This window comes from Polypterus senegalus, chromosome 6 (assembly GCF_016835505.1).
Source record: "Polypterus senegalus isolate Bchr_013 chromosome 6, ASM1683550v1, whole genome shotgun sequence".
Lineage (NCBI taxonomy): Eukaryota > Metazoa > Chordata > Cladistia > Polypteriformes > Polypteridae > Polypterus > Polypterus senegalus.
This window is the reverse complement of record NC_053159.1, coordinates 68491913-68508791: the sequence shown is the minus strand read 5'-3', so window position 1 is coordinate 68508791 and position 16879 is coordinate 68491913. Positions and strand designations below refer to the sequence as shown.

At 36.2% G+C, this 16879-nt stretch overlaps 1 protein-coding gene across 4 annotated transcripts in view; it reads right to left on the bottom strand.

Annotated features, from left to right (window-relative positions):
• The window catches only part of LOC120531139 (kinesin-related protein 4-like), a 136049-nt gene that overhangs the window by 77286 nt on the left and 41884 nt on the right, over positions 1 to 16879 (bottom strand). For all 4 annotated transcript variants that reach the window (XM_039756270.1, XM_039756273.1, XM_039756271.1 and 1 more), the window contains exons 4-6: positions 9486 to 9575; positions 5500 to 5687; positions 1934 to 1976 (exon numbers count right to left, since the gene is read on the bottom strand). In XM_039756270.1, the coding sequence (XP_039612204.1) occupies positions 1934 to 1976; positions 5500 to 5687; positions 9486 to 9575 (321 nt within the window). The remainder of the gene's footprint in view (positions 1 to 1933; positions 1977 to 5499; positions 5688 to 9485; positions 9576 to 16879) is intronic.

Below are 16879 nucleotides of genomic sequence, written 5' to 3'. Positions count from 1 at the left end.
AGAGGTATATGTAGGAGAGTATGCCACTATAATATGTAATTCACATTCCCAATTCTATCCACATCTTGTTTTAAAAGTGTGATTGCTTCTGTGAAGTAGTGTATGAGTTTGCTTTTATAAGTTTTACAGTTAGGGTAAAGATGTATTCTGAGGCATTAAGACACCATTCACAAAGTAAGAGGCAAACTGAAGCTCGAGCATTAGTACAAACAGTAGTCAGAACTGAAAGAAACAAATAAAACAGAAGAATCCCTAGGATTTCCTGTCACATGGATCTATGTAGGCATCAAAGCAGGATGGAAAAGGACTTTGAAAAGAAGAAACACACAAGGAGATAATATTAGGATCATTAAGGTTGTAATAAAAAAAGTTATGAGCATGCGTAGACAATGATGAAAATGAGTATATATGCATATCTCTGGTACTTTTGTTAATATTCTACCAAATACTGTGCAACTGAAAGTGCGTATTTGTCACTAACCTAATTTTCATAACTTATGTCAAGGCCAAAAACAGTATGGAAGCAAATGAATACAAAGAATTCCACTAAGGTCTAAGAAATAGCTGTTGAGATGAAATAAAACAACTTTAAAGCTTATAGGTAAAGTCATTAAACATATAATATTGAAATTGTTCTAGAACAAGGGAAATGTATAATAAGCATAAATACTAGCATTTTTCCATCAATACAAATACTTGTCACAGAGCTGCAAGAAACTGCTCACCTTTTCAGATTTCTTATGTTTGGGATCAACAATAAAGGAAACACTGCGTGATCTTTAAAATGTTACATTTACAGTCAACAGCAGTATAAAGAAAACAGGTTTATTTATACGCCAGCAAGAAAAGCAGTGCTTACCCTTTTAACACTTGTTAAAGGGGTACTAAAGAAGTAGCAAAATGTTATTTTGTGGAAATGTTCACTACATATATTACATAAGAGTTACAGCAGAAAAATTAAAAGCTAACTAATGCACTAGGTAACATCGTATAATAGTTGTACCAAATTTTGTATCATATAACTGCTGAAAGACTCATTTAAATGGAAAGATGCTGCTTGATTCCAATAAAGAGTTGGTATACAGGTAAGCATCAGAATACAAAAGGCAATCAATAAGTGAGTGGAACAGAGAAAAATGCAGAAAGAATAAGAGAGAGAGAGTGGAGAAAGGAAATCGATATGTACTTCCATGTAAATGAAACTTTATGGATACCACAGGAAATCACTCAACTAAAGATTTAACAATACACCACATTAATGGTGGTGGCTCCAAACAAGTACAAATTTTAAATACATTTTGATTTTACTTTTAGGAATCCTCATAACATCCTAGTCGCATAAGAAATAATTACTACTAATACATTCCTTAGAAACTTGACTTTTTTCTTTCATTCATGTGTACTTAATTAGTACAACATACAGTAGCTATTCTAAAACTAACGTATACAGACAGACAGACAGACAGAAATGTACACATTAGCCTCTAATGATAGTTATAAGGATTTGTTATCTGAAAAAAGTCTTTTTTTTCTCCTTTGGACTAAAATGCTTTCTAAACCACTCAGTATCTTACAGATGAAGTATGAAAAAAATGTATCTAGACCAAATAACTAAAGAAGGAGTTTTCTCTCTTGACATACACATATGGAGTCATTAGATTTGCAGTATCAATCTTCTAAGGTTTTTCAGGTAGCCTTTTAAAATACTGTGTATTATTATTTATTTCAACTTTTTAAAATACTTTGTAATTAAGTGTTTTTATCTCAAACCCATTTTCTATACATGTAGGATACAATACCGTAAGTAAATTCTTACATAAGGGATCTGCTGTTAAAGTTCTGATATAATAAATATAAGATTTATATAATAAATAATTTTACATAAAAACTTTAACAAAAAAATTAGCATGGACTTTTAAAATGGAAAGGATACAGTTTCAATACATATTGACTGAGAACTGGTAAAGGTGTGTAATCTGGGGGAAATAAAAGTATTATGTTAGAAATACTGTATATAAGTGAATATCACAGAACTCTCTTGCCAATGTAAAAATTACACTTAAAATACAATTTCTTAAATATATTTTGGATGTTGAAAATTCTGAATAAAGCTGACATAAAGGGAAAACTAATTGAATACACTACATTTTCTTGTTCAATTTAAGTTAACTGCCATCATCACATCAAAGTGCTGCCTTTAGACAGTTAAAGGCATCCACTGTATCCAGGTTACTTCATTTTACACTGCTTAAGAACTAAAGGTACTCCAAAAACATTTTATTGCAAAATACAGATTGAGGATTTTTTTGTAGATTGTTCAATTCAATTATTACTCCTAATATTTGCTAATGAAAACTAATTACATCTAGCAATCACGGACTGTGAGCCTACAGCTACTCCTAAAATATTTTACTGTGGTTAAAAAAATGCAGCTTCTACATCTTTATTGAGAATGCAACATTACTGTATTCATGTTTTAGCATGTTTTTTTGACATTATACTATGTTTCCAACTAATCTGTTTCAAGGACAAAAGAGTGTATTCTACCTACAGAATTGTATAATGCTACTGTCAACCGTTTTCTAAATTATTATTGTTAGTGACATTTAAATAAGGAGTTACCGTATATCAAGAGTCAACTTACAATATACTGTCAACTTCCACCAAATATCTGGAGCTGCTGACTGTACATCTATAATATTATAATTATCATCATCACTGGTTTAACTGCCATTTTATGGGTCTACCCACGTTAGCTGATTACCTACTAATCATCTTTAGCATCATTTGGGGTGAAAAACATTCTTTTCAAGCACAAATGGTTGATGAAAATACTTCAGTGAAGTGTCCATAAGAAAGTAACAGCATGTTTATCTTTGAACTTGCACTCCTAGTGCAACCATCAAAAGTGCACTGACATCACCAACTCCTCCAGAGACCATACAAGTCCAGTTGTCCTGGTTTATTTTAATCCCAAGATAAAGAATGGTTTTTTTTTTCCATTTAAGTTAACTTTGTTTTTCATGATTGTCATGTGATTTGCCCTAGACAGCTGCCTTCTTTAATGAACCAATATTTTGAAATTTATTGTTAACATAAAATGCTTGTTTTAAAAATACCAAATGTATCCTTTAATATTATTAAGATATTCTTTAGAGGCAAGATGATCCTGGCTTGGATTGTATACTTTGATACATATGATTTTTTTGGTTTGATCAGCTATTCCCAACAATGGCAAAAAACAAATTGTGTAGGTGTTTGTTGTATGGCAGCTGGAATCCAGCTAGTTCAAACCAATGCTCTGTGATCAGACCAATTCTTAGTCTGATTTTGAGGCCTTTAAATTTAATTACCTCCTGGAGCTGGTCACTGCTGGAGATTATTAATACAATTGGTTGAAAATGGTCCAACATATCAGTTATTAAACCATTTAAACAGTTTGCCTTTATATAAAACTGCCAAACTTTGTTATTGAGCACATTCTTACTGCAAATACTTCATGTCACTCTGCAGCTATAAAAACTTGGTACATTTGTTTCCATGTATTATTTATTACTGATTTTAACAGTTCAAGGTTACACAGAAGGAAAGAGATTGTAATAGACACAACAACTTTCTGATTTTCAGTTCAGTAAAATGATCAGGAACACCACAATCAGGAATATTAAAAATTGTGGACAGTGCTTTGTAATACTGAATGGGGAGTGTGGAAGAAAAGATAATACCAAGACCTTGTCTTTTGTTTTAATATTATACATTAAAGAAGAAAGGTTAAAGCCAACATTTTGGCCATACAGTGTTCATCATGTGTATGATTTACCAGGAATATTTATTACTTACTTATAATAAGGTACCCAGGGGAGAGTGGTGCCATGACAATAACACCCTGGAATATGCAGGGGGACAGACTTTACATGAACAATCCAAATAATGTCATGAGAGACTGCCCCAGTGTCAGGGCTAGTAGACAGAAACAGTAGTTTTAACTTGTATAAAAGAAGCACTAATTGCAAACTGGCAAGGTCAGGCTATCCTGTAGATACTGAGTGACTGTTTAGGTGTAAATACTAAATTCTTTTCCATTTTGTTTCTCATTTTGATGTCCATGGTGGAATCTGGTCTACTGTGACTTGAACATATTACATGAGATACATATTTTCATATTGTCTACTAAAAAACTGAAATTGTTATAATTTGCATACAGAAGCCTTTTCAGAAAGCGACTGGCCAATTTGTACCTAAAAACCACCCTCTACGGGTGTTTTTCCCCAAATATATGACGGCGTGTCTCTGTGTTTAAACGTGTTTTGTGTTTTACATTTTTTTAAAACAGTATACTGTTATTTATTGTATAGCATGCAAGACTCATAAGTTGAAGTGCACTATGTGAGAAAAAATTAAACTAACTGACCTGACAGTTTCCCATGCAATTACAAATTGCAATCTAAACTCTAATAAAGTTGTACCTTTTACCATGAATGTTTATAGATCCATTAAGACTTAACGTATTAGGAAATGTTATGCCTAAATTTTGCAATAATATGAAGTTTAAAGAAAAAATTATTGAATAACAGTGCATTTCCATATTTTGTTTTTCCACATAAAAGAAAATGGGTTTATATAAAATGGTTGTGTGCAGCTTATTAGTTGTTATTAGAAACCAAAAATATTTTATAAAAGCTGGCACAAGAATAAAAACCTGAATTTGTTTTGATTGTCTCCTTTACAAGATCCAACAGTGGAAGTAGTGTGCGACTAATTACAAAACTGCTTTGCTTTTGCTTTGTAGAGGGCTAAATATGACAGAATATAATGGAGGAAATTGATGCATTTGATTTACTGTTTTAATACTGATACTTTGTTAGGTTTTGTGTTCTGCTTGTTGCATGCACTTGATTCTGTTTTATAGCTAGTCACACTATACATTCAGCATTGGCATATGAGGGCATTCAAAATCCAAAGTGACATCGTCAGTTAGTACTGTATGTGTGACCTTGTGTTTCCAAGCAAATTTTCCTCAACCTACACATTTATAGACTTTTTTGGAAAGACAAGTACAAAGAATTCCAGGTAGCTGGATACATGATTTTTTTCTTTGCTGTGCCTGGGTAAATTTAATAAACAGTTTGGGACGGAGTGGTGGCTCTGAGGCTAAGGATCTGTGCTGGTATCCAGAAGTTTGCTGGTTTGAATCCCCGTCACTGCCAAAAAGGATTCTACTCTGCTGGACCCTTGAGCAAGGCCCTTAACCTGTAATTGCTCCAGGGGCACCGCACAATGGCTGACCCTGTGCTCTGACCCCAAGGGGTATGCGAAAACTAACAAATTCCTAATACAAGAAATTGTATAAGGTGAAATAAAGAACAAAAAAAAAATTATACAACTTTCATCTCATGGGTAAAACATAATATCTTCTTTCTTTATCAGCAGATATTGGAGATGCATTTATTTTACTACAAATCAGAAAAGAATATTTAAATATTTATTTATATGGAATACCTCTTAGAGCCTGCATCATTTTCTTTCGCATTTCTATCTCATCTTCATAAGCCTTGATTCTCTGTTCCACCTGATGCTGCGCCGATTTTTTCTCTAAAAGCTGCTGCCATTGAGGACCTTGACAATGTGCACCCTGGAACTGCTGATAAACTTCAGAATAATTTTCTAATTGTTCTCTGTACTTTGTTCTATGAGTTACAAAACATTATTGTAACATTTTAAAAGAAAAATATTAAAATTACATCATACCTTTTAACATTAAAAAAATGTAAACCACCCTGGTTTAGTAAACTGTGTTGGCATCTCTCACTTTTGGCCCATGGTGAATTCAACATATAATAATTGCAATTTTCTTCCCATATTCACATTAAATTCCTCTGGGGTACCTGATTTCCTTTCACAGCCCAATGGCACTGAGCCAAGTTGACGGGCAGCTATCTAAATGCTTTGTCTGGAATCAGGTACTGTATACCTGTATGTATTAGTGCATTCTATGGCAGATTACACCGTGGCTAGTACTTTTTCTACAGAACACACTGGTAGCCAAAACAAAGTGGGTGTTGGGAAATCAAGGAAACTCATTACAAATGTACAACCCCAATTCCAATGAAGTTGGGACGTTGTGTAAAACGTAAATAAAACAGAATACAACGATTTGCAAATCCTTTTCAACCTATATTCAATTGAATACACTACGAAGACAAGATATCTAATGTTCAAACTGATAAACATTATTGTTGTTTTGCAAATCTTCACTCATTTTGAATTTGATGCCTGCAACACATTCCAAAAAAGCTGGGACAGGGGCAGCAAAAGACTGGGAAAGTTGAGGAATGTTCAAAAAACACCTGTTTTGAACATTCCACAGGTGAACAGGTTAATTGAAAACAGGTGCTTGTCATGATTGGGTATAAAAGGAGCATCCCCAAAAGCCTCAGTCGTTCACAAGCAAGGATGGGGCGAGGTTCACCAATTTGTGAAAAACTTTGTGGGCAAATAGTCCAGCAGGTTAAGAACGTTTCTCAACGTACAATTGCAAGGAATCTAGGGATTTCATCATCTACTGTCCATAATATCATCAAAAGATTCAGAGAATTTGGAGAAATCTCTGCACGTAAGTGGCAAGGCCGAATACCAACACTGGATGCCCGTGACCTTCGATCCCTCAGGCAGCACTGCATTAAAAACCGACATCATTCTGTAAAGGATATTACAATGTGGGCTCAGGAATACTTCGGAAAACCATTGTCAGTTAAGACAGTTCGTCGCTACATCTACAAGTGCAAGTTAAAACTCTACGATGCAAAGCGAAAGCCATATATCAACAACACCCAGAAACGTCGCCGGCTTCTCTGGGCCCGAGCTCATCTGAGATGGACTGACGCAAAGTGGAAAAGTGTGCTGTGGTCTGACGAGTCCACATTTCAAATTGTTTTTGGAAATCATGGACGTCGTGTCCTCCTGGCCAAAGAGGAAAAGGACCGTCCAGATTGTTATCAGCGCAAAGTTCAAAAGCCAGCATCTGTGATGGTATGGGGTGTGTTAGTGCCCATGGCATGGGTAACTTGTACATCTGTGAAGTCACCATTAATGCTGAAAGGTACATACAGGTTTTGGAGCAAAATATGTTGTCATCCAAGCGACGTCTTTTTCAGGGACATCCCTGCTTATTTCAGCAGGACAATGCAAAGCCACATTCTGCATGTGTTACAACAGCGTGGCTTCGTAGTAAAAGAGTGTGGGTACTAGACTGGCTTGCCTGCAGTCCAGACCTGTCTCCCATTGAAAATGTGTTGCGCATTATGAAGTGCAAAATACGACAACGGAGACCCCGGACTGTTGAGCAACTGAAGTTGTACAACAAGCAAGCATGGGAAAGAATTCCACCTACACAGCTTCAACAATTAGTGTCCTCAGTTCCCAAACGTTTATTGAGTGTGGTTAAAAGGAAAGGTGGTATAACACAGTGGTAAACATGCCCCAGTCCCAGCTTTTTTGAAACGTGTGGCAGGCATCAAATTCAAAATGAGTGAAGATTTGCAAAACAACAATAAAGTTTATCAGTTTGAGCATTGGATATCTTGTCTGATTTGCAAATCATTGTATTCTGTTTTTATTTACGTTTTACACAATGTCCCAACTTCATTGGAATTGGGGTTGTAGGAAGACACTCTTGTAGAGATACACAAATAAAAAAAAAAATGAGACAGCATCTTAACCTTATCATCAAAGAAAAAAGTATACAACGTATTCAAGGTAACATCTTATTTTTAAACTTTTACTAATTTATCTAAAACACAAACACTTTGCAGTCCCATAGCAAATCAGTAGCTTGGTATGTTAGGGGATGGCAAAATTTTCCTACTCATTCTTGAATAAGAAAAGGAAGTCTGCTTTGACTCTGAAAGATATCCTTGCCATGATCAACTGTTTCTGAAACAAAAGCATTAAGTTCAGAATTGTTATCACCTGCTTCATAAACAAACGAGTTAACTGAAATATTTAAAACTTTAAAACAAAGCATTAGGTTTGTTGGTCATGATGATTCACCAACCTAGGAGAGTGCGCTGCTGTTCTTTTATGTATGCAGTAAGAAAACCACCAACATAGTTCTATGGTTTTGAGTCCATATGAACTACCTTTTGGCTGACAGCACCAGGGAATGTTAGATCTTTTAAAGGAAGATTAGGAAAACGGTCATGTAGATGATCACAAATGTAAATTAGTAAACCAAGTACAGTAATTAGCTTAAAATAGAAACTGCCTAGATTATTTTCAATTGCAAAAGAGCACATGTACCTTGAGCAAGAAATACAAAAACAGTTTGTAATTAAAAAGAAATAAACTCTGGGAATTCAAAAAAAGCTCATTTTTGTTCCAAATGATCCTTACAAAATTTGTAGCTAAATGGCAAGTTCCAGCCATCGAGGAAACAATAAATTCTAAAAATGAGAGTATCTGTATGGCGTAAACCTGTTCAAATACTAAATGTTAATCTTTTAAAATAATGTTATAACCCAAAAAAAATGTTTGTTGGAGCAGCTGCTGTTTTTGGTGATTCAAAATTTCCATAGGACATGATTTAGTTGGAAAACCTAATCTTACCAAACATAAAATAACAGAGCCTGGTGTTAAAATTCAAATGCACCCACATAGGATTTGTGAAACTTAAATGACAGACAGATAGATACTTTATTAATCCCAAGGGGAAATTCACATAATCCAGCAGCAGTATACCGACTATTAAATTAAATAGTACGGTAATAAAAATGAAAAATGAAAAAAATAAATAAATAAATAAAAAGCAGACAATAACTTTGAGTAATGTTAGCATTTACTCCCCCGGGTGGAATTGAAGAGTCGCATAGTGTGGGACACGAAAACCAGACAGAACCAGATATTCTTGCACAGACTTTAGATGTTAAAATAAAGTTTCTAAAAATTATGTATTTCCAATATCCCATGTAGATGAGCAATTAGATAAAATAGGACAAGTACTAAGGGACACTGACAGGTGCCTCTTGAAAAAACCTGTTGTGAACAAATGGCATTCTCCACCCAAGATGGTTTGTATGAATTTGTAAGACTTCCATTTGGACTTCATGACAACACCCCTAACATTTCAGAGAATGATGGATCAGATATTACACACTCGCTCTGAATTTTCCAATGCATATTTTGATTGCATTGTAAGATTTAGCAATGACTGTGATTCCTGTTTAATACGACTTCCAGCAGTGCTGGACACTTTGAAGGATGCCGATTTAACTGAATCCAAAAAAATGTAAATTGGCCATGTCAGAAACTCAAAAAGAGCCTGGTCTTCTTAGCCAGTACTGTGGAAGAAAAATTAGACTTAGGGGCCACAGATTCATTTAGGATAAAGTGTTTTGATATGTAAGGTTTCTAAACTCTTTTGGGACTCCGCCCCCCCTTTAAACAAAGATTAAAAGTAGTACTGGATAGACAACTCGTGTTTTACTTACAGTTCTTGCTCAGTCTGTATGTTCTCATTTTGTAGCTCTGTCTTCAACTCACTCTCATACTTAAGAAGAAGGGAGTTAGTGATCTTTAAACTAGAAATAAAATAGCAGACATCATTTAGTAAATATATCAAAGTAATTTTAAATGTATTAAGTCAAGATCCAAATTTAGCACCATGTCTCTTCAGTCAATATTTTTTCCTTCTCTTCAGTATGTGATTTTACTAACTCAATTATCCAATTTAATGTACAAAAAAAACTATTAAAAGTTTTATTGCTATAAAATAGGTGGGCAAGTAATTTGCACTTAAGTTTGAGAAGATCCCAACAACACTCTTACACATCTCCACTGCACCCCTACAAATACATTTTTAAAGAAAGATTAAACTTTGGACTTTACAGGTTTTCCTGTATTTATTGTAGTTGTGTATAGAAACAACAGCAGTTACTGTATACAGTGGAACCTCGGTTTGCGAGCATAATTCGTTCCGGAAATGTGCTCACAATCCAAAGCACTCATATATCAAAGTGAATTTCCCCATAAGAAATAATGGAAACTCAGATGATTCGCTCCACAACCCAAAACTATCCATATAAAAAATAATTAATACAAAATATAAAAGTAAAAATAAATACCACAAATTAACCTGCACTTTACCTTTAAAAAGAATCATGGCTGGTGTGAGTGAGTTTCTAAACTCATGTGGGATTCCACCCAATGGGACGACACGCGGAAGAGTGTCCCAAAGCAATCACAGTCTCCCAGAGCTGTAGCAGTTCGCCATATAAGCGCATCCAAAAAGATCGCAGACATGCTATAAGCGCCTGCCGGCAATGGGTGATACAAGGAACATTTATAAAGATCCCACTACAATAAATAACAGCGCTGTTGCTGTTTCAAGCTGAATAAAGCTGGTGTTGTTAAAGTACTGAGACTCAGCTTCGTGTTTTGGGGCGCAAGATGGGGACTCACACTTCACAGCACACACAGTCACAATACTGTAGTAAACAGTATACGCTCATACGGATGTTGACTATATGAGTGAGGCACGCTGACTCAGACAGAGAATAGGAGGCGATTGCCCTCAAGAGAAGAGAGAGAGAGAGATGCGTGCGAGCGAGAGAGATAAGGAGAGAGAGAGAGAGAGAGAGAGATGCGAGTGATTTTGTACAACATTCATTGTGGAACTGTGGTTTGTGTTATGTGCAAAAATTTTATATGTAATACATGAACAGCTTATACATCACATTTTAAACATGTATAACCATATAAATGTTGTGAAAAACTATTTGCCCCCTTCCTGATTTCTTATTCTTTTGCATGTTTGTCACACAAAATGTTTCTGATCATCAAACACATTTAACCATTAGTCAAATATAACACAAGTAAACACAAAATGCAGTTTTTAAAATTATGGTTTTTATTATTTAGGGAGAAAAAAAAAATCCAAATCTACATGGCCCTGTGTGAAAAAGTAATTGCCCCCTGAACCTAATAACTGGTTGGGCCACCCTTAGCAGCAATAACTGCAATCAAGCGTTTATGATAACTTGCAATGAGTCTTTACAGCTCTGGAGGAATTTTGGCCCACTCATCTTTGCAGAATTGTTGTAATTCAGCTTTATTTGAGGGTTTTCTAGCATGAACCGCCTTTTTAAGGTCATGCCATAGCATCTCAATTGGATTCAGGTCAGGACTTTGACTACGCCACTCCAAAGTCTTCATTTTGTTTTTCTTCAGCCATTCAGAGGTGGATTTGCTGGTGTGTTTTGGGTCATTGTCCTGTTGCAGCACCCAAGATCGCTTCAGCTTGAGTTGACGAACAGATGGCCAGACATTCTCCTTCAGGATTTTTCGGTAGACAGTAGAATTCATGGTTCCATCTATCACAGCAAGCCTTCCAGGTCCTGAAGCAGCAGCAAAACAACCCCAGATCATCACACTACCACCACCATATTTTACTGATGGTATGATGTTCTTTTTCTTAAATGCTGTTCCTTTTACGCCAGATGTAACATCGGTCCACAAGGTATTTTTCCAAAAGTCTTGGCAATCATTGAGATGTTTCTTAGCAAAATTGAGACGAGCCCTAATGTTCTTTTTGCTTAACAGTGGTTTGAGTCTTGGTAATCTGCCATGCAGGCCGTTTTTGCCCAGTCTCTTTCTTATGGTGGAGTCGTGAACACTGACCTTAATTGAGGCAAGTGAGGCCTGCAGTTCTTTAGACATTGTCCTGGGGTCTTTTGTGACCTCTCTGTGCTCTTGGGGTAATTTTGGTCGGCCGGCCACTCCTGGGAAGGTTCACCACTCTTCCATGTTTTTGCCATTTGTGGATAATGGCTCTCACTGTGGTTCGCTTAGGTTATTTTTTAACAAGGGGGCTATTACTTTTTCACACAGGGCCATGTAGGTTTGAATTTTTTTCTCCCTAAATAATAAAACCATCATTTAAAAACTGCATTTTGTGTTTACTTGTGTTATATTTGACTAATGGTTAAATGTGTTTGATGATCAGAAACATTTTGTGTGACAAACATGCAAAAGAATAAGAAATCAGGAAGGGGGCAAATAGTTTTTCACACCACTGTATATACACAATCTAAGGAACAGCATACAACCCAATATTCTCACAACACGTTACAAGAATAACTAATAAAGATATTCCTTTGTCAGTCCTTATAGTGAAAATAAGCAGCAGCAGAGATGCAACAAACTTTACCAATGTAAACATTGAGTGGACTTGCTTTTACGTTAAGTAAATCACTAAAAAAAGTATTTACTGTGAGATACAATACTGTAACATATTGTGATGAGAACAGAGGCAAAAATGTAATATTCTAATTCATTTCTGCAACATTTTTAAATTAATTATTCTCATTTATACTTGACTAAAGGTAAAGTTAAAATTATATTTCTATGTTCAATTACATCCAACAAGAAAAACCCTTCATTTTTCAGTCAAGTAACTGTATATAAACACCTCTGCTATTTCCACAATGAGACTGTGAATATTCAGTTATTTTATGCACTTAACCTAAATTTAGCTCCAGGCCAGTCTTAGTGTTGTAAACCAATAACTGAGATTAGAATTTTTAGTACTTAAAATCTGTACTTAATTAAAGATACTCATATATGGATTAAAAATTCTGGTGTCTAACATTTTACTTTCAAACTAATTAATATATTAAACATTTATAGAAAATACACTTTTTAAACACTGCAAATGTTTGGTGCTAGTCAGCAATGTCAAAAACATGTCATGATGCTTTGCATATCCTACCCTATTGATTTTCCTTTGCTCACATTTCATTGCCAGTTCAGCCAAATTTATATTGTGTGGATATGAAATTTAACTAGTCAATCTTTGCTGTGCTTGTCAGGAACACAGCCCTGTACCACAAAGTGTTCCCCCACTTCTCCTTTCAGTTTGTGTCATAAGGAATTTGCAATTTGCCAAAACATCAATGCACTTCATGTGCTGCTGCATGGAGGAGCGAAAATACATCACAGTTTATAGTGCTATTGCTTGTATTAAATTTTCACAGAGCACAATGCAGTGTTACAACTTTATGGACTCCATTTCCCAGCTGTACTAAGGGTATTGCCCTGATTGGATGTCTGCAATTGGCACAGGGACTGCTGGGGGCAAGAAGGGCTGGCAGGAACTTTAAAAGGGAGTCCACTAAACACAGAAAGGAGTGCCGTTGTTTGTTTGTCAGCACTGTCACCGTTTTACCTGTGTGGATATTACATGTTTGTCCTGCATTACAGTCGTATTGTAAGTTTTGTCTCATGCCAGTCTGCTGCTTCTTTGTTGCAGGGACTGCTCACATGCATCTCATGCCAATGCACTTCAGAAACAGTAGGACAAACTTTACATTCACCTCTACAGTTCACAGGATCTGCCACCCACCCCCAACTCCATTTGCATCTGTTACATAGGACTGATTCATGGGCATTGCCATAGGTGTTTATTGTTGTGTGTTGTGCTTGTTATTGCAATAGGGGTAGGGGAGGGTTGTCTGATTATTTGTAGTTTATATTTACTTTCCATTTCATTCATTCATTTGAATTACTGGATTTTCTGTCTCTGTTTGTTAGTTAGTGTGAGTCTGGCCAAGGCTGGATGCGTTCTCGGAATCCCCACCTAAAAAAAAAAAAATTACCGTCCCTTCAACAGTGTGAATCTGAGCGGCAATGGACCACTACAACTTTGCAGGAGAATCTTTACAGCAATACTAATAGTAACGGCTCAAGGGTTAGGTTAGGTTGGTTCTACCTTTAATCCAAGAACAATTTAATGAAAGTACAGCTCTGGTTTAAGCCAGAAAACATAATGTATGCCTTAAAAGATAAATGTCTGAAAATTTAGAAGCAATACATTTTATTAATGAAGTAACAAAAATGGATTAAAAAAAAAAAAAAATCACAACCTTAATGAATAAAAATCCTGATGTTTGCCCTTAGTGTATTAATGATATTTCATGATGAATACCACTGCAATATTACGGTATATTGGAAGGATGGGCTCATGTGAGTGTGACAGCCGACAACCAGTGCACATTCACCCAGAAGTTCAAAGCATAAAAACATGACCACAAGCAAAGATGATGTTTTAGACAGTGAAAACAAAACAGAAGTTTCTTTGACCGATTTCTTATGTTTGTCAAACCATAACAAAACAGAGCAGGGGCAAAAAGGGGGCCAAGATTCATTCATGCATGCACTATTTAATCAATTTCTACTTTGTTATCTGTGTATTTTAACTCTGTATCTTTACTAATTCTACATTTAGTGATTGGTACAATCTATTGTTGCATTTTGCGTTGGGAGTTGTTGTGGCAGTCTGCACCTGCACTTGGCAAAGAGTGTTGTGCAAGAACAAATTATATTGTATTATATTTCTGTGGGGACAATGGTAGATGGACCATCTACCTATTAGATAAGGACTTCTTGTATTCTGTTTTGTATATTGTATGTGCCCAACGCAGGGGGTCTCTCTTTGAATTGCCTTTAGTAAGACTTCTTCCTTTTCCCTGCAAGGTTTCTTGGAAGTTTTTTCTCTTTCTTTTCTTCTTAGACAGTCAAGGTTTGTGGGGATGGATTGGGGGAAGGGGGTCTGTAAATAAAAGAGGGCCTGTTAAAGTCCATTGAGGTATTCTTTGTGCAATTTTCAGCTATACAAAAGTAAATTGTTGTTCCTGTTGCTACAAAAATTTTCAGTAATGTGATTATGCTAGCTTGAAAATCCAATTGGTGGGATGGTGAGGGGTTTAAATGGCATGCTTCTAGTATGAAAAGACTGCCACTAATTGTAGTCTCCTTGTAATTACCCCTGGAAAATAAGCCTAAAAAACTGAATTGTTTTTCAACAAAAAATATTATGTTTAACATCACAATCATAGTAGGAAAGGTATGCCAACTGTCCAGCACTGTAATGATGCAGATTTAGTATACAGTAATCCCTCGCTATATCGCGCTTCGACTTTTGCAGCTTCACTCTATCGCGGATTTTAAATGTAAGCACATCTAAATATATATCATGGATTTTTCGCTGGTTCGCCGCTTTCTGCGGACAATGGGTCTTTTAATTTAGGTCACATGCTTCCTCAGTTTGATTACCCAGTTGATTTCATACAAGGGACGCTATTGGCGGATGGCTTAGAAGCTACCCAATCAGAGCATGTATTACATATTATCTAAAACTCCTCAATGCTATAAGATATGCTTCCCGCGTGGCACTTGTTTTGTTTGCTTCTCTCTGTCTCTCTCACTCTCTCTGCCTGACGGAGGGGGTGTGAGCAGAGGGGGCTGTTTACACAGTGGCTGTTTGCCTAGAAGATAGGACGCTCCTCTACAAAATGCGGCTTTATCGCGGTGCTTCTGTATACTTAAAAGCACGTATTGATTTTTTGATTGTTTGCTTTTCTTAGCAAGCTCTCTCTGACATTATCTGCTCTTCACGGTGCTCCTTTGAAGATAAGATATTTTTTCATTCTTTTAATTGTGAGAAAGAACTGCCATCTCTGTCTTGTAATGAAGCACAGTTTAAACTTTTGACTAAAGGGTGTTATTTCATGTCTAGAGGGCTCTAATAATGCTAACAGTGTGGGAGAGTTTATAAGGGCTTAAAATATATAAAAATAACCATACAAACATATGGTTTCTACTTTGCGGATTTTCATCTATCGCTGGGTCTGGAACGAAACCCCTGCGATCGAGGAGGGATTACTGTATTTAGAAGGTCGTAAACAGGTTTTCTATGCTCTAACTGCGAAAATATTCGATTTATAAATAAAGAATCCTACTTCGCGGAAATTCATTTATCGCGGCAGAGTCTGGAACGGATTAACCGCGATAAACGAGGGTTGACTGTACATACTTTCTATATTTTGAAACATTTTGTAATATTTTTATTTTTGCTTGTGCATGACAGTGTAGAATGTCAGTACATGAGATGCACAATTGACATTGTCTATCGTGTTACTATAGTCTACCATAGCACAAAGCTCAAAATTTCCCTCAACACGGAAACCGACAGCTGCTGCATTATGTACAGTGCTTAGGTGGCAGACATCTTTCTTGTCCTTCTTCTTGATCACAATCACTTTGCCTTTATGCCATCTGGCTACTCCACCTTTGTGAAGCTCGACCCGTTCATGTGACCTGATTCATCAAGCATATCATGATAGTTCAGTCGTATAGTGTTATATGTGTCAGTTTTCATTTGAAGTAAAATCCCAAGCAATTCAGGTGAGGTCTAGAAACTGCCCACCATTACCTTGTTCAAGCAAAGTATTCACCAGTGATGGAACAAATGTAGCATCGCCATATTGATCGTACTTGCCATCCCTTTTGTTTCCCTCTACCGGTTTAGACCATTGAGTTCCTGGTATAACCAGTGCTTACTTTGCACAGCACACAGAACTTGACACTCAATCGTGCCCATATGGATACAATGTACCGTATCCATAGCGTCCTTTCCTTATAATGCAGGAGACTTCTGTCGATACTAATATCATGATCAGGAACATACAACTTCTGCATATTGTTGATGATTGTCTGATACGCATCCCACAGTTTGCACAGTTTCACTGCTTGGTGATTGACTTCATCACAGCTATAGTTACTAAAATTTGGGCATTTCATAATAAGTGAAAAAGGCAATTAAAATGGATTGCTGTATGGAACTTATAACTTCGCTAAAGGGTGTTTGCAACAACTAGCTTGTGGATAAGCACATATTTTGACTACTTTGTCCGCCATGTCCTGCAGTTTCAGGAGACTGAAAAACAACCATGTCAACTGCAGTGACAGGCTGACAGGAACTGTAACAAGCAGAAGGTTAGTGGTTTACAGTAATCCCTCGCTATATCGCGCTTCAACTTTTGTGGCT